The sequence below is a fragment of the Manis pentadactyla genome, chromosome 4, assembly GCF_030020395.1.
Source record: "Manis pentadactyla isolate mManPen7 chromosome 4, mManPen7.hap1, whole genome shotgun sequence".
Lineage (NCBI taxonomy): Eukaryota > Metazoa > Chordata > Mammalia > Pholidota > Manidae > Manis > Manis pentadactyla.
The window spans coordinates 158,210,591-158,228,905 of record NC_080022.1 but is presented as its reverse complement, the minus strand read 5'-3'; the positions used below and the strand labels follow the sequence as shown (position 1 = coordinate 158,228,905).

Below are 18,315 nucleotides of genomic sequence, written 5' to 3'. Positions count from 1 at the left end.
TCCAGAAAGGAAGTAATTTGGGTATAGGAAGTGGTTTGCTGCATTACTAGTGATCTATAAATGACTAATCTGGCACCAATATAGCACAGGTGGTTTCCAGTACTTCTGCAGGTTGACAACTATTAAGATTTGATGAATCTCCATGTACTTTAATAACAGAACAATACATTGCAGTTATGTGTGCAAAGGCAGCGAATCAAAATATGCAAAATAAATTTGGGTTCTTCGGATATACAATTATATTTTTAAAATGGCTTTTTAAAATTGTAACATAAAATTCTGGAATTTTGTATCTCTGGAAATATGTGCCAATAATTTTCATGATTCTTTAAGGTTATAAAGCCTATGGGCATGGGAAAATGTTCAAGATTAAATCTAAGCTGTATTGGGAGATGAAATTAATACAATTTGTTCCAAGTATTGGCAAAAATATTGGATTTGAAAGGAACATGATGGAAACTGTTTTAAGAAAACTTAATATACATTCTTTCAGATGAGTGCAGGGTGGATTGAAGAAGAGAAATGGAAGGCTGAACGATCAGCTGGGCAATGGGAGAGGACAAGATGCAGAAGAGAATGGTGTCGGTGGAAATGAAGATGAACAGAAGTAGCTAAAAGACACTAAGACAGGTGGAAGGTGTCTGAAGACACAACCTGGGAAGTCCTGGCAACCCACCTAGAGAGGCTCTCATCCCTCTCTCTTGCTGCATGACAAACTACCTCAAAATTTAATGGCTAAGACAAAAACCATTTTGCTTATTTTGCAGCTCTGTCGGTTGACTGGGCTCAGCTAAGTGGTTCTTATTTGCAGGTCTCATGATGCTGCAGTTACAGCAGTTGTTCAGGGATAAAGTCATCTGAAGGCTCAAGTGTGCTACATGTCCAGGTGACTCACTCACATTGTAATTTATTTATATTGAAAAATTTGAGTGGATCAGTAACTGATATGTAAATTGTGTTCAAGATATTAATTTGATTGTGTTGCCAAACTGGTAGTAGCAGCTAGCTGTTAGACTGAGAGCTCAGCCCCAGCTGTCGATGTTAATGCCCACACAAAACATCTCTAACATGATGGCCTTAGGGTACTCAGACTTCTTACCTGGTGGCTCAGGATTCCAACAACGAGTGTTCCAGTGAATAAGGCAGAAGGGATATAACCTTCTATGGCCTGCTGTCATAAGTCAATAGCATTACTTCCATAGGACTCTGTTGGTCAAAGCAGTGACAGGCCCATTCAGGTTCAAAAGGAAGGGGCATGTCATACCCCACCTCCTGATGGGAGAAGTATCAAAGAATCTGTTCTAAAACTACCATAGTGACATTTACCTGCATGAATTTATGAGAAAGTTTAGCAACTTGAACTTGGAAGCTCTTTAGTTTGAGTGTTTCAAACTTAAGTACATGGAGGGATATCCTCTAAAAAATCTCTTAAGAAACTGATATATAAAAATCACAATGATGGGGGTGGGGCATGGGTGAAATAGGGAAAGGGGAAAAAATTAGTGAGAATGTTTGATATCTTGATCTGGGTGATGGTTACCTGAGTGCATACACATGTCAAAATGCACTGATCTGTACACTAAGATTTGTGCATTGTATGTACCTCAAAAAAAATTTTAATGAAAAAATTGTCAACACACACACACAAATCACAATGACAATGTATAAATTTACAGTAACTATTACTTCCATTGAGACCAGACATTCGTATTGACCTGGCTGTAACTAAAGTACCTGGGATCAAATTATCATCAGGTTGATAACTGATGTGTATGGAATCAGGTAAGAGTTCATTATGCTTCAAATACTTAATAACATCAAACTGAGATTACCTGATGTCACTATTTCCACAATAGGATCCGGTATCGGGACCAATCGAAGAGGGGCCCTCACCCCCTTGACCAGGGCTTCAATGGTTACATAGAAGGTCGTTCCATTTTGGCCCTCATTTTTCTACTATACTGTATCACTTACCACCACTTCTGATTGACACACGTTAAAGATAGCACCCCAAGCCATTTCTCAATTAGAATTTCTAACCTCAGCATTATTATTATTTTTGTTAAAAATCATTGATATACAATCTTATGGTTTCACATGAACAACACTGTAGTTTCAACATTCACCTATATTATCAAGTCCTCACCTCCCACCCCACTGCAGTCACTGCCAGCATAGTAAGATGCCATAGTCATTACTTATCTTCTCATGCAATACTGCCTTCCTAGTGACCTGCCTATATTGATTGCTAATCATAGTGTCCCTTAATTCTCTTCTCCCTTCCTCCCCACCCATGCTCCCGAACCCCTTCTCTTTGGTAACTGCTAGTCCCTTCTTGGAGTCTGAGTCTGCTGCTGTTTGTTTGCTCTGTTTTGCTTTGTTGTTATACTCCACAAATGAGTGAAATCACTTGGTACTTGACTCTGTCCATCTGGCTTATTTCACTGAGCATAATACCCTCAAGATCCATCCATGTTGTTGCAAATGGTAGGATTTCCTTTCTTTTTATGGCTGAATAGTGTTCCATTGTATATATGTACCACTTCTATTTCATTCTTTCATCTATTGATGGACACTTAAGTTGCTTCCATATCCTGGCTAATAGTGTTCCATTGTATATATGTACTACTTCTACTTTATTCTTTCATCTATTTATTGGACACTTAAATTGCTTCCATATCCTGTCTGTTGCAAATAGTGTGGTGATAAACATAAGGATGCATATGTCTTCTTGAATAAGGGATCTTGTTTTCTTTGGGTAAATTCCTAGGAGTGGAGTTCCGGGGTCAAATGGTATTTCTATTTTTAGTTTTTTGAGGAACCTCCATATTGCTTTCCACAATGGTTAAACTAATTTGCATTCATACCAATAGTGTAGGAGGGTTCCCCTTTCTCCACATCCTTGTCAGCATTTGTTGTTTCTTGTCTTTTGAATGTTGGCCATCCTAACTGGTGTAAGGTGATGTCTCATTGGGGTTTTAATTTGCATTTCCCTGATGCTTAGTGATGTGGAGCATCTTTTCATGTGCCTATTTGCCATTCGAATTTCTTTGGACAATTTTCTTTTCAGAACCTCTGTCCATTTTTTAATAGGGTTGTTTTTTGGGTGTTGAGGGGTGTAAATTCTTTATATATTTTGGATGTTAACCTCTTATCAGATGAGTCATTTACGAATATATTGTCCCATACGTAGATTTCCTTTTTGTTCTGCTGATGGTCCTTTGCTGTACAGAAGCCTTATAGTTTGATGTAGTCCCATTTGTTCATTTTCTATTTTGTTTCCTTTGTCCAAGGAGATGTGTTGAGGAAAAAGTTGTTCATGTTTATATTCAAGAGAGTTTTGCCTATGTTTTCTTCCTGAGTTTTAAGGTTACATGACTTACCTTCAGGTCTTTGATCCATTTCGGGTATACTTTTGTGTATGCAGTTAGGCAACAGCCCAGTTTCACTCTCTTACATGTAGCTGTCCAGTTTTGCCAACACCATTTGTTGAAGAGGCTGTCTTTTCCCCATTGTATATCCATGGCTCCTTTATCATATATTAATTGGCCATATATGTGTGGGTTTATATCTGGGCTCTCTATTCTGTTCTACCAATCTGAGTCTGTTCTTGTGCCAGTACCAAATTGTCTTAATTACTGTGCCTTTGTAGTAGAGCTTTAAGTTAGGCAGCGTAATCTGTCCAGCTTTGTTCTTCCTTCTCAGGATTGCTTTGGCTCTTTAACCTCAGCATTATTGATATTTGGGGCCAAACAATTGGTTGCTATGAGGGGCTGTAATGTACACTTCAGGATGTTTAGCAGCACACCTGACCCTTACCAACTAGATGCCCGTGGCACCTGTCCCTACCACTGTGATGACCAAAGTATTTCCACATTGCCAAATGTCCCTTGGGAGGCAAAACTGCCCCAAGTTGAGAACCACTTCATTAACATAATTAAGAGCAGAGAGTCTGGATTTAGACTTAGTTTGAATTCCTGATTAACTGTTTCCTAGTGGTATGACTGAGCAAATCATAAGTTATAATGCATGTTCTTTGTTTTCAGTTGCCCAGCAGAATTCCAATCTCTTTGAGGGAACTACCTCTCCTCCACGTATACAGTTTGGGTAGGGTGCTACAACTAGATTGCTGGCCTCATCTTGCATAAGCCGAAGATGACCCTAGTGACTACTAGATTCTGTAACATCCTGGGGTCAGACATTGACCTAAATTAGGTCATAGAACACTTGCTCTCAACTTTTAATCTTGTGCAAGAAATAAGCACAGAAGGGTGATAGTTCATGCATCTCAGTGGGCTCCCACCAGAAGACTGTTTTATGGTCTCTGCTGTCTGGTACTCTGGGACTAACTAGGTCATGCATTCCCAAGCTGGCTTCTTCTGCCTACCTATTGTTTCTGTAAACTTTTGATAATGTTCCAATAAATTCTCTTTGGTTTAAATTGCCAGTAAATGTACAACTGAAGAATCCTAGTAGATGTTAACTTAACTGAGGATAAAAATACCTACCCCTTAACAAAGTTACTGAATGAGCTATTTATAATACATGCAAAGGACTTAGCACACTTACTGGCAGGTGTTCTGATAAATGTTCCAATGCATGTCAGCTACTGTTATCAAGAGTCTTGAAGATTTCATAGTTTAATTCTGAGAGAAACTTACTTCTCTAATTTCTAAGCTCTTAGAATAAAACCTGCTAACCCTTGAATATACTTCTTATGGAATTTGGCAATGGATTAGATGTGTAGTCATTATGAGAGTAAGTCTTTGAGACAGGTTCTAACATTAAAGATGATGTAGAACAAGGAAACCAGTTTGGGGAAAAAATGGGGCTGGTTTTATATATGTTAACTATTCAATAAAACTACATTCAGAGAATAAACACTGTTAACTAAAAATGGACTGAAGTGGGTTTGGACCATGGGTGATAGAACTTAATATGTTGATTTGGGACACAAAAAGGAGTAATATGACATCTGGAATAAGGAACTAGAATGATTCTTCTAAGGTTGGAGAGCTAAGTGGACATCCATAGGGATTTGTTCTTTATAAATAGAAGCCAATTCTGGCTGACTTATACAAAGAGACAATTTATAGGAGGGCTACTAAAGTAATTCATTAGGATAAATAGGGTCACTTCAGGTAACTATCTTATTCAATCACTACTGCTAGAATAAATGCATTTCAACAACTTTTTCCCACTCTTGGGTCTTCCACTCAAGTGTGATGGTCCAGGATAGGAGTCTCACTGACATGGTTTGAGTCACCTGCCTACAATTCACTAATGGAGGGGCAAGGCACCAGAACTTACAGTCCCATTAAGATTGCATACACTGGAGAATGGGAAACACAACTGTATAAATGAAAAATGGTAACAGTTGGGAAGAGAATATATATGCTATCAAGAAAGACAGTAAAGAGGTCTCCAACTTAGGCAGATGAGCAGGATGGTCTAATATCAGGGTTGCCAAAGCAAAGGGTTCAAAGTGTCAAATGTTGCTTAAAGGGTGAGGATAGTAAGGCAGAAAAGCCTTTAAGACAATTTATTGAACTTTGGAGAACATAATTTTGGTTGAATAGTGAACCAGTGAATGTAAAAGCCAAGTTAGAAAAGGAAAGTGATGATGATTGGCCCAGCTCTTAGTAAAAGTTCATAAAGTGCTTCTTCCTCCATGGCACTTCATCTAGATCGAGCAACCCAGGCAGCCTTGAAAGCACAGCTAAGTCTTTTAAATGTTTTGCCTCCATTTTCATTAAATACTGGGTGAGCTAGTTGTGTGCCAGGGATACTGTTCTAGCACTGAAGATACAACATGAAAGGTCCCTGCTTTCATGGGGCTTACACTCCAGTGGGAGAGTTGGATAACAGGGTGATATATAATGCCTTCAGACAGTGATAACTGCAATGAAAAATATTACGGTATTGAGATAGTGATGAGAGGTCAACATTATGTAGGATGGTCAGAGAAGGCCTTTCCAAGGAGGTAAAATCTGAGCTAAACCTGAAAGACAAGGAGTGAGCCACATGAAAACCCAGAAAAGCTGGTATAAAGGTCATAAAGCAAGAATGAACTTGTATTTGAAGAACAAACTTCAATGTGACTGAAGCACAGGAAGAAAGGAATGAATGGTATCCTATAAGCATGAAAAGGAAAGCAAAATCAGATCGTAGAGCATCTCAGTTAAGAGCTTGGTTTTATTCTAAGTGCAACAGGAAATCATTGGAGCATTGAAAGTAGGGAAGTAACATCAACTGATATAACTTTTTGATGTAAGACCCTTCTGACTGCTATTACAGAAAACAGATTATAGGGGAGGTGAGTGAAAGTAAGTTGACTAATTGGGAGGTTGTTGTTGTAGTTCATGAAAAATCTGGTGTGTATCATGCTAAGGGCAGTAAGTTAGATACTGTATGATTTCACTTATATGTGAAACCAAAAAAGCAAAACAAACTAATAAAAAAGAAACAGACTAATAAATACTGACAACAGGCTGCCGGTTACCGTAACGGAAGGTGGCAGGGGGATAGGTAAAGTAAGTGAAGGGGATAAGGAGGTACAAACTTCAAATTACAAAATAGTTACAGGAATGAAAGTAGAGCATAAAGAACATAGAAATATTGTAGTACCTTGGAATAATGAAAGGTGGTAACTGTACCGACTGTGGTAAGACTTCAGTAATGTATACAATTTTTGAATCACCATGTTGTGGATCTGAAACCAATATAGTACATCAACTATATTCCAATTAAAAAAATTGAAAAAGAAATCAAGTGTCTTCAATTTTTGGTTGGAATGAAACTGGATGAATAATAGTACATACTGAAAGAGGGGATATACTTCTTTTGGGAGGTGACTTCAGGAGTTATATGTGAAATATTACACATATTTAAGTGAAGGTGTCAGGATGATGGTTATACCAATCTGGAGATAAAAAGATAGTCAGGATTGAATTACTTACATATTAGCACCCTCCTTTTCATCAGTGAGATCACCACTTATCTACCATTTTCTAACCTAACCAACATCTTATCCATGAAAAATACTTGTTAAAAATAAATGAATCAAGAAACCCCAAAATTCATGAAGGAAAATGTATTAGCCATAACACGACTATATTCTGCTGTCTTCTAGAGAACTTGCCTTTAGAGTTTAGTTCATGTAAGATAGAATACATTAGCACTTTTCATAAAACTGACTTCTGATGTATCACTTGGTGTCCTTTCCTCTGTCAAATTCAAGAATCAAGACTACAGCTAATAGCCAAATAAATTCCAGATGGGAGAGATTTAAACATCATACTTTAAGCATAAACATATACATTTTAAAGCATATATGGTCAATTAATATATGATAAAGGAGCCATGGATGTACAATGGGGAAATGACAGCCTCTTCAACAAATGGAGTTGGCAAAACTGGACAGCTACATGTAAGAGAATAAAACTGGATTATTATCTAACCCCATAAACAAAAGTAAAATCAAAATGGATCAACGACCTGAATGTAAATCATGAAAGCATAAAACTCTTAGAAGAAAACATAGGCGAAAATCTATTGGACATAAACATGAGCAACTTCTTCATGAACATATCTTCCCTGGGCAAGGGAAACAAAAGCAAAAATGAACAATTGGGACTATATCAAACTAAAAAGCTTCTGTACAGCAAAGGACACCATCAGTATAACAAAAAGGCATCCTATACTATGGGTGAATATATTCATAAATGATATATCTGATAAGGGGTTGACATCCAAATTATATAAAGAGCTCACACACCTCAACAAACAAATAGCAAATAAGCCAATCAAAAAATGGGCAGAGGAGATAAACAGCACTTCTGCAAAGAAATTCAAATGGCCAACATGTACATGAAAAGATGTTCCACATCGCTAATCATCAGAGAAATGCAAATTAGAACCACAATGAGATATCACCTCACACCAGTTAGGATGGCCAACACCCAAAAGATAAACAACAACAAATGTTGGCGAGGATGTGGAGAAAGGGGAACCCTCCTACACTGCTGGTGGGAATGTAAACTAGTTCAACCTTTGTGGAAAGCAGTATGGAGGTTCCTCAAAAAACTAAAAATAGAAATACCATTTGACAAAGGAATTCCACTCCCAGGAATTTACCCTAATGAAGTAGCCCAGTTTGAAAAAGACATATGCACCCCTATGGTAATCACAGCACTATTTCCAATAGCCAAGAAATGGAAGCAACCTAAGTGTCCATCAGTAGATGAATGGATAAAGAAGATATGGTACATATACACAATGGAATATTATTCAGCCATAATAAAATAAATCCTAACATTTGCAACAACATGGATGGAGCTGGAGGGTATTATGCTCAGTGAAATAGGCCAGGCGGAGAAACACAAGTATCAAATAATTTCACTCTTCTGTGGAGTATAAGAACAAAGCAAAAACTGAAGGAACAAAACAGCAGCAGACTCACAGAAGCCAAGAATGGACTAACAGTTACCAAAGGGAAAGGGACTGAGGAGGATGGGTGGGAAGGGAAGGATAAGGGGGAAAAAGGGGTATTAGGATTAGCACACATAATGTAGTGGGGTGGGGGGGTGCACGGGGAAGACAGTATAGCACAGAGAAGACAAGTGGTGATTCTATAGCATCTTACGATGCTGATGGACAGAGACTGTAATGGGGTATGTGGTGGGGACTTGATAATAGGGGGAGTCTAGTAACCATAATGTTGTTCATGTAATTGTACATTAATAATACCAAAATAAAAAATTTTTCTGTAAGAAAAGAATCATCACAGAGTCAGAACGTCTACATAGGACACAACACTCAGAAACAAAAGTGAAAAGTTCACTATATAAAAATCAAACTTCTATGAGGCAAAAAGTAAGACAAACTGGGGAAAATATCTGCCATATCAGGAAAGCCTAATACATTACTTCCTTCATATGTAAAAAACTTCTGCAGGTTAACAAAAGATCAACCACCCAATTGAAAAATATGAACAGCCAGGTCATAGAAAGGGACAGAGTGACTTAAAAGCAGATGAAAAGATGTCCAATCTCACTTATAAAAAGAGAAAGGAAGAAAATGTGTTAGCACATTACAACATATCATTTTTATAAACTTATCAAATTGGTAAATAAGATAAAATACTGTGTTGTCAAGGGTGTGGAGAAGCAACCACAACTACTCGCAAACATTGCTGGTGGAGGTATAAAGTGATAGTTTATCTTGATGATAATCTGGGCAACATCTATTGAAATTTTAAATGCATATACACTCTGACCAATTCCTTATATCATCATAGAATTTTTGATTAACCTAAACATCCATCAATAAAAGTGATTAAATAATAGTATATTTGAACAAAGAATTTTTTAACTGAGAAAAGTCTGATGTACCCATACAAAAATAAGATACAGATTAAGTTGTTGAAATTTTCAATTAAGATTTGGGGGCTGAAGAAGCAATTTTTTTAGATACATGTATTAGTTCTGAAAAGTCACACAAGAAACTGATAGTGATGCTTGTCTCCTAAAAATAAAACGAGTGACAAATGAACAGGGAAGGAAAAAAGTCTTACTTTTCATTGAATTTAAAATCTCATGCAGATATTACTTATTTTTGAAAAGTAATTAATTAAAAAAGCAAAGACCAGAAAAATTTTTTTTTCTATTGAAGAACTGGTATACTTCCTATCATTAGACCAAAAGAGTTATATAAACAATTACTTTTCACTTTGTCCTGGTTTATGGTTTAATACAAATTCTCTTTACTTTGCTACTTTGCTTGTCTTTTATCTGTGATAATGTTTTATTTTGAAAGTAGGTAGGACATAACTTCTGAGTTCTCAAGCTCTTCTGAGGGAATGCAACTTTTTATATTCTCGTAAAATAAGCTACATATATTATTATCACAGTAGTGATGTGTTTAAAAAGTCACATCTTACTTAATGAGAATCAAATGATAGTTGAAGCACAGAAAAGTCAATGTCACTGGGGAACTAAATCTAAAAACAGACAAAGAAGTATATCATGGTCAAAAATACATGAAATCCTGTCAACATGTTTTATGCCAAAATCAGGTCTGAGGGAGCAAAATGTTCTGTAAATTTTAACAGTAACAGTAAATTTAGGCACTGACGTTAACTAAAAATACATATTATGAACAGCCAGCCTTCCTTCCTCAACTCAATGTTTTTGTTTTTAAGCAGTAGAACATTTCAGCCTTGTGTCTCAAAACTGAAATGTAATGAATTGGAATGAAAACTCTATTATTATTGATTTTGAAAATAAAAATTTAAATTTCACTTTTCCGTATTTCCAGTATTGCTCAAAGCATGTATTTAATTATGCCTCCACAATAGCAGAAACCACATTTTCAAACAATGAATATAGCAAACATTTAGTCCTATCTTGGTTTAAATAAGGGAAAGGAATGAGAAAATAAAGTGCCAAAATTGACATGGCTTATTAGTGTCTCATCTAGAATTAGAAAGGTCTTCTGACCCTAGTCTTATGTTCTTACTATCACATTATGGTACTTTCTACTACATCATAACGGATGGATGGATAGATGGAAGGAACTGAAATTTTATCACTGGTAACTAGTTGTAAATATTTTAGTAAGAATATTATTTAAAAGAAAAATAAAATATAGCAATTACAGGGAAAATAAAAATAGCTGATAGAAGAAATAAAAATAAATCTACTAGGGTTAAATTTTTAGTAGGAACAGTTTGAACATATGCCATATGCCAAATACAAATCAACTGTCCCAAACTGGATAAACAATAAAAGTCAATATAAGTTTCAGGAAACAAAAAGTTACTCATATAAATTTATAAGCTATTAAAAATCACTATTAGAAACAACCCAAATGTCCACCAAGAGATGAATGAATAAACAAAATGTAGTATTTACATACAATGGAATGTTATTCAGCCATAAAAAGGATTGAAGTTCTTACAAATGCTACAACATGAATGAACCCTGAAAACATGACAAGTGAAACTAAACAGGCACAAAGAAAAATGATGCACGAGTCCACCTACATGAAATACATATATGCAACAGGCAAATTCATAGAAGCAGTAAGTGGATTAGAAATAACTGGGAACTGGGAAGAGGAGAAAATTGGGAGTTACTGCTTAATGGGTATAGAGTTTGTCTGGGTGATGAAAAGTTTTAGGAATGGTGGTGATGGTTACACAATGTGAATGTAATCAATGCCATTGAACTGTACATTTAAAAATGGTGAAAATGGCAAATTTGTAATTTTATGAATTTTTATCACAATTCCAAAAAGCACCAAATTAAAATAAAAAACACCATATTTATTTCATAATAATAAAAAGTGCCTAGAAATACCATCTTATGAATGACCAAAGAATATCTGGCCATTTAAAAAACATAATTTATTCTAAATCTTATATGAAATATTTATTCTTTGAACAAGCAATTGTTAAACTTGTATGTAATTTGCCTTTAGATCAATGGATGATGGAGGGAACAAAAGCAAACAGACCAGGCTCGTTTAGAGAGTTGCTAGAAGGATCAAATTAAGTAATAGTGTTTAATAAAAATCGTAATGTAATATTTTTAAATCATATATCCACAAAATTCAAGCAAAGAGTCATTATACTCTATGAAAAAATACAACTTAAAAAAGGGGTAAAATGTTTGTAAAACCAAGAATTCATTTAAAAAAGTTATCTGCATGTTTGAAAAATTACAGACTTATGCCTTAGATATTGGTGGGATGATCTCTAAGGTTTCCTCTAATAGAAGTCTATAGTATTTGCATTTAAAACATTAAGCCTAAAAATAAACCAAAATAAAACCCAAATCCTCAGGTCATCTGGGCTTTAATCTATCTTTGTTGGGGGAGCATTGTGCTTTTTCCTCAGACCTTGTCCCCACCACAACAAGGAATTGAAGGGTAGAGACACAGTAGTGAAGCTGAGTATGTTTTATTTAAAGCTACTTAAAGAGAGAAAAAGTACAGGTCACCTCAGCAAGGAGAGGTGCCCTGAAAGTTTGGAGAAAGTTTAAGATGAAAAGGTTAGACTTGGAAAGTGTGGGCAACCTCTGAGACAGGAGCACCCTGAAACTTTGGCGGTTCCCCCTTTTAAGGATTATTCAGGAATGTGACTAAGGGCTTGGGGTGCAGACTTGTTAAGTGGTCTTTGAATACTTAGAATTAACACAAGGTACTTCCTGCTCTGATTTCTCCCGTGTCTTGGTCTGGGAGCATATCAAACAAGACTGCCTGCCCAGCCCCCAAGGTGGGCTGAGTTATTGTGTTTCCTAAAGAGTAAATTAAGGATCTTACTTCTCAATTTCCTGGGTATTAAAATGCAATCTTTAAAATGTAATCCTTCCTGCCTTTTACTATGTTGTTCACAGCTGGGCCTGCATGCTAAATTAGTTGCCTTGGTTGCAAACTACTTGATTACCACTGAAGGAGAAAAAAAACAGTATAGATAAAGTTAAATAATAAGCTGGGCCTGAATGATAAACACAATAAAGACATGGGCTATGCTGAGGTACCCTCCTTTATCTGGGGAATATTAAAATATTCCAGGCCAAGTTACTCCTGTCTTTTTGGGCTTTAACTGATTAACTCTGGGCTTTCCTGGCCTTATTCTATCCCCAGGGAAGATGCTACCCTGCTGTCTTTGAAGATGGGCTGTGGTCCAAGGATGCAGGTGGCCTCTTAAACGTAGAAAAGACAAGGAACTGGATATTCCCCTAGACCCTACAGAAGGAGTACAGGGCGGCTGACTCCTTTAGCCCTGTGAAACCCATTTCAGTCTCCAGAACTCTAAGATAATAAATTCATCCTCTTTTAACCCACTAAGTCTGTGGTGATTTATTATAGCAGCATAGGAAATTAATATAAATCATAATTTCCACTTTAAAATGAACTTATATGCTTCTTAGAAGCACTGTTTATAAGAACAAAAATAAAACTCCAAATATAAAAATCATGCATAACCATTCAATACTACCACAGAAAAATTTAATTGTGTTGCACATGAGGCTGTATCAGGGTCTTTAAAAAGCAGGTTACAATATATTTTTTTAAATGCTATGTGTTTTCTTTAGTGCTAAAGACTTGTCTCCCCAAAATTCATATATTGAAGCCCTAACCTCTAATGTGACAAATATAATTTAAAAAACTAAAATTTTAAATTTGGAGATGGGACTTTTAGGTTAATTGTTAAATGAGGTTGTAAGGGTGGAATCCTAATCTGATAGGATCGGAGGCCTTATAAGAAGATGGAGAGAAAGATCTCTCCACGCACATTCACTGAGGAAGGCCTGGTAAGCACAGAGAGAAGGCACCTGTCTGCAAGCAAGGAAAAAAAGCCCTCACTTGAACCAGACCAACCTGGCACACTGATGTCAGACTTCCAACTTCTAATACTGTGAGAAAATCTGTTGTTTAAGTCTACGGGATTTTGTAACTGCACACCAAGCAGACTAAGATATAAGTGTATATTGAAACCAGAAAAATATTTTTTCAGCAATAGCAATAACTTTGAAAACTGTATGTAAATTTTATTTACAAACAGTTGCAAACAGTAAGAAATACACTGGGCTTTGTCTGTATTTAATGTCTTAGTGTTCTTTAACATACAGTGTTACAATGCTTTATAAAGTGAGATCCTACAGTATCTGATGCCTGATAATACTAAAGTTTTTATCACTTATAACCCCCTCACCCTCTGGATTTTATTATTTGAGCAGGTAGAATATAAAATGATGGGTTGACTGTTTTATAATGACTGCATTTATAATAAAAATATATACCAAAGGCATGATGACTTGAAATCAGCTGTCATACTCTAAAGTAGTCATCTGAAATTAGTCTTATATAATTAGGCTGATTTGCATATCAATATGCCTAATTTGCCTGGTACAGTCCTGGTCTATGTCCACTGTCTTCATGTAATTATTAGCAGTGCCCACTCTCAAAAAATGTCCTGGCCAACTATGGTTATTTTATGTATAATTAATTATAGAATAATTCTGTTTAAAAATTTTTTATAAATTTCGTGTTCAGTCTGGGACAGGAAAGACCAACTATCACTAAAATCTGGAAAATACGGTTATCACAGTATATAATATTAAGTAATTTTCTTCCACTGGGAACTGAAGTGAATTTTGTGAATGGATAGAGTACTAAGATGAACCACATGCCAAAACATTTTTAAATGATTTTGAAATAACTCAAGAATCCAAAATTTTATTTTACTCAAGCAGGGTTAAGAATACTCAAAGGAAAATGTCAGTACACGCAGGACTCCAACGTCATTCCTTTAACATTATAAAATAACATAAAAAAACAAATGAATGGTTTAGATTTTAGGATTGGGGGTCACTACAATCAGATTGGTCATCTGAAATTTGTATCCTAACCATAAAAGTGAATATAATGATATGTCCATTGGTGTTGGCTTTTCTTGTAATAATAAAAATGGGTCATTTTAAAGAATTATCAAAGTTATATATAAGGAAGAGAACACAATAGGAGTGTGGAAAAAATCTTTTCTTCCTAGGAAACTCTAGGCAATTAGCAAAGAAAGGATGAAAAAACGGTCTGAATGATAAATTCAGACTGGCCACAGAAGAGCAGTTTCCACATCTGCAAAACATACTATCAATAGCATCTCTACTGAATGTTACCAAAAATGAAAACAGGGCAAGATATAATTGTAGAATACTCGTGTAGAAAAACTCCACAGAGAAGCATATTCACTAAGTATTTTTCCCATTCACTTCATATATTCCTGATTCGTTTGTGCCATAATGTGTGTTTTTATTTTAAAGTAACAAGTCTACTACTTGTATAAGTCGCATCTCACAGCATCAATGCATATATACACTTTGAGCCTAGTCTTTGGATTCCTGTTCTTCCTCTAAATCTCTTGACCGTTTCCGGGAATTCGGTGAACCTTCTGTTTGCAATGAACACATGGTAGCAACAGTGTCTCTAAATCCCTGAGGCTGGAAGATAAAAAATATAGAAATATTGCTTGAAGGACACCTAAAAGAATTATCGGTCTTGCAAATATTTTAAAGTAATTAATAAGAGAACTACTTTATTCTTGGGATAGAAGTTACCAACCACTGTGAGTGAAGAGGATAAACATCATGGGTAAGTTAAGAAGCCAGGGCTGTACTATAGTATTTTATAGCTAGAGTATATTATGTATGTTTATTTATACATACACATATACACACAAAGAAATAACATTGAATTGCAAAGATGTCCTCTAAAAGACAATCTCAACAATCTTTATGTTGACTCTCTTGGAAAGGTGAAAGGAAGTAACATGTACTAATTACTTAGGTGTTTATATAAATTTATTTTCACAATTAAATATTCTAAAATAAAGTTTGCAATTAGGATACTTTAAATGTACCTGGCTAGTGCAGAGCCAAAATGGTAACTGTTTCAGAATGTCTTTCTATTTCTGCTTTTACCCTTAAAAAAATGCGATGTCAAGAATATATCTGGCTCAACACTATTGGTAAATACGTATATTTCAGCCAAAATGTGTTCTATGATGTAAAATCACAGGAACATTAACTTCTTAAAGTGGAATATATTCGGTGGCTATGATAGATCCATAGTATCTATAGAACAAAGTGTGTAACACTGGTATTTTTTCTTGGAAAATCTTTTAACAACTTTCACTTTAAAACTCTTTAATATCCTAACATTACATATGGCAAGGAACACACTAGTCTACAAGTAAATATTTCCTCTGTTCTTCAGAATAAATTTCAGTCCAATTTGTGGCTAGAATATTCTGTATACATACTACTATTTTGGGCATAATGTTCTAAGCATCAAAAGCTATCCTCAAATGTTTGCTACCTACAGAAGTTATCAGAAGCAATTTGTAAAAGCTCTCTTCAGATAATTACTGCCCACCAACAAGAAAATCCCACTCTAATCAAATAATACTGACCGTGATTTGAAACAGTATTGTAGATTCCTTCTGGCTTGGTGATTTGTACAATGTTGCCAACCTGCTTAGAGAAAAAGAATAAATATACACAAACACATGATCTTAACTAATTAATTAGTTCAGGTGAATGGTTTCATAATACAAACTTACAGTTTTTTACTGTAATTCAATTATTTTCTTCTCTAAGGACACAGAAAGCAAAGAAACATCAAAAATATTCTCCACAAACAGCAGCTTTATGTGTATATAAAAGAATTGTCATACGTAAGAGTTGTTTATATAAGTGAAATTTTAAAGGAACCTAAAAATCTAATGACTGATTCAAATAAATTATTTTATTCATGATAAGATACATTTATGGTTCAGAAAAAAAGGTGGGAGAAAATATTTAATGAAATAGCAAAGTATTAATAATACAGAATGCAAAATTATGCTGACTGATCCCACATTTACGTATATATACATATATGCAGAAAAATTACTTGAAGACTATAACAAAATCAAACTTTCTATTACAAGATAAAGGGGGCTTTTTATTTATATTTTTCACACCTTCCAAAACAATAGTGTATTCTTTTGTTGTTATAAGTATCAAAACAATTTCTTGGGATACAAATGAGGAATACATACTCATATTATGCTAATACAAATAAGCTAGGGAAGACACATTCTTTCAAAATGATTATGTCCAGGAAAATCACTGTCATATAACAGAACAAAGTCTGTTTAGGTGTGATTTCATTTAGTACTCTATAAAGTAAGTAATATAAAACTGCAAGCCAAAAGTTTCTGAGAAACAAAATTCTAAGCTTTATTATGTTCAAATAGTGTAACAGCAACAAATAAAAGCAAAAACTTTTAAAGTGCCTTTTAAAATCACTTTAAAATTAATTTATCTTATTCACAATAGCCAAAAGGTAGAAACAACCTAACTGTCTGACAAATGAAAAAACAAAATGTGCTTATAATGGAGTTTTATTCAGTCTCAAAGAGGAAAGAAATTCTGACAAATGCTATAGTGAACCTTACGGACATTAGGCTAAGTGCAATAAAGCCAGCCATATAGGGAAAATATGGTATGATTACACTTCCATAGGTACCTAGGGTAGCCACACAGAGAATGTAGAATGGTTAACAGAGGATGGGGGAAGACAGAAGGAAGTTACTGTTTAATGGGTATGGAGTTTCAGTTTGGGAAGATGAAAAATTTCTGGAGATGGATAGTGGTGATCACGGTACAATAATGAGAATGGACTTCATGCCCCTGAACTGTACACTTAAAATGGTGAATTTTATCATGTACACCTTACCACAATTTAAAAAAGCTGATATAACTGCACAAAATACAGATTCCAACTTAAAGAAAAATCATAGGTCATTTATTTACATATAAATAATATTCATTTGTTTTCAAAGACAATTCAAAAAGGACATCCTGGTTTATGATATTACTCTCTTATGGTTGATATTCTATCTTTAATGCAAAATAACAGAAGAGGCACAGTATATTTTAACCCACCTGAATAAGAAATCACATTTTGATTCAATAAAATAAAAATTAGCTAACTTTCTGAAAAATCACTATCTAAATCATCTCTCATCACCATACGTCAAAAAATGTACCAGGGCTTCTGACTTTTCTGGGAAAGTTATTAAAAACTAAATAAGCTTCTTAATGTTTATTAAGAATCCTAAAGTCAAATAGACATTAAGTATTCAGGTTGAAAATTCTCTTCAAAATCTTAGTTAAAAATAAAACTTTCTATTTCATGTCTGCATCTGAAGAGACCTTTCTGACAATAAACTAAACCGAAGAATCACTTGGCTCACGGCCCCAGCTGAGAAGCTTAACATATGGCTGAACTACACAGTTTGGGTCAGGAAGAAATAAGACAGAAGCACAATTTGTGCTCTAAAGCTGAGCACACATATGAAACACTGTGTGGGGGTGTTGATACATTACTCTACTCTACCACCAGATCTTCTTGGCAAAGAGTAGTGAACAGTCGTGCCCTTATACTATCATGAATATGCAAACTAGAGTAAAACCAGCACAATATAGAGGACAGAGACAAAAGTATTTCTTTTGATAACTGTTGGAAAGATATTCCATTGTCAGTCAAAAGGTAAAAATCAGGTGTTTCTGGTGAAGGATGGGGTCTAGAACACGAGATGGGAGAGCAAAGTTCAATTCTCAATTTGAATTTGGCTCGTTGAAGTTTTTAGTTTTCTGCTCAAACTGGAAGTGTTCATTTTAATAACTATTTACACCCCAGGGGGAATTTCTATTTCCATCATTTCAAGATAAACTAAATTTAAAAACATATATGAGATTCCAT

General features: G+C 35.1%; 1 protein-coding gene across 5 annotated transcripts in view; it reads right to left on the bottom strand.

Moving 5' to 3' along the window:
- RAD51C (RAD51 paralog C) overlaps positions 1 to 18,315 on the bottom strand; it is a 66,999-nt gene that overhangs the window by 5,890 nt on the left and 42,794 nt on the right. Inside the window, exons 8-9 of one of the 5 annotated variants that reach the window (XM_057501305.1) lie at positions 15,977 to 16,037; positions 14,229 to 15,005 (exon numbers count right to left, since the gene is read on the bottom strand). The exons of 1 other annotated variant lie outside the window; for it this stretch is intronic. In XM_057501305.1, coding sequence (XP_057357288.1) covers positions 14,892 to 15,005; positions 15,977 to 16,037 — 175 coding nt within the window. In that variant the 3' untranslated portion in view covers positions 14,229 to 14,891. Of the gene's footprint in view, positions 1 to 14,228; positions 15,006 to 15,976; positions 16,038 to 16,124; positions 16,159 to 16,187; positions 18,137 to 18,315 lie in introns of those variants that run through there. 3 more of the 5 variants (XM_057501309.1, XM_036879829.2, XM_036879827.2) reach the window with 3 other exon arrangements.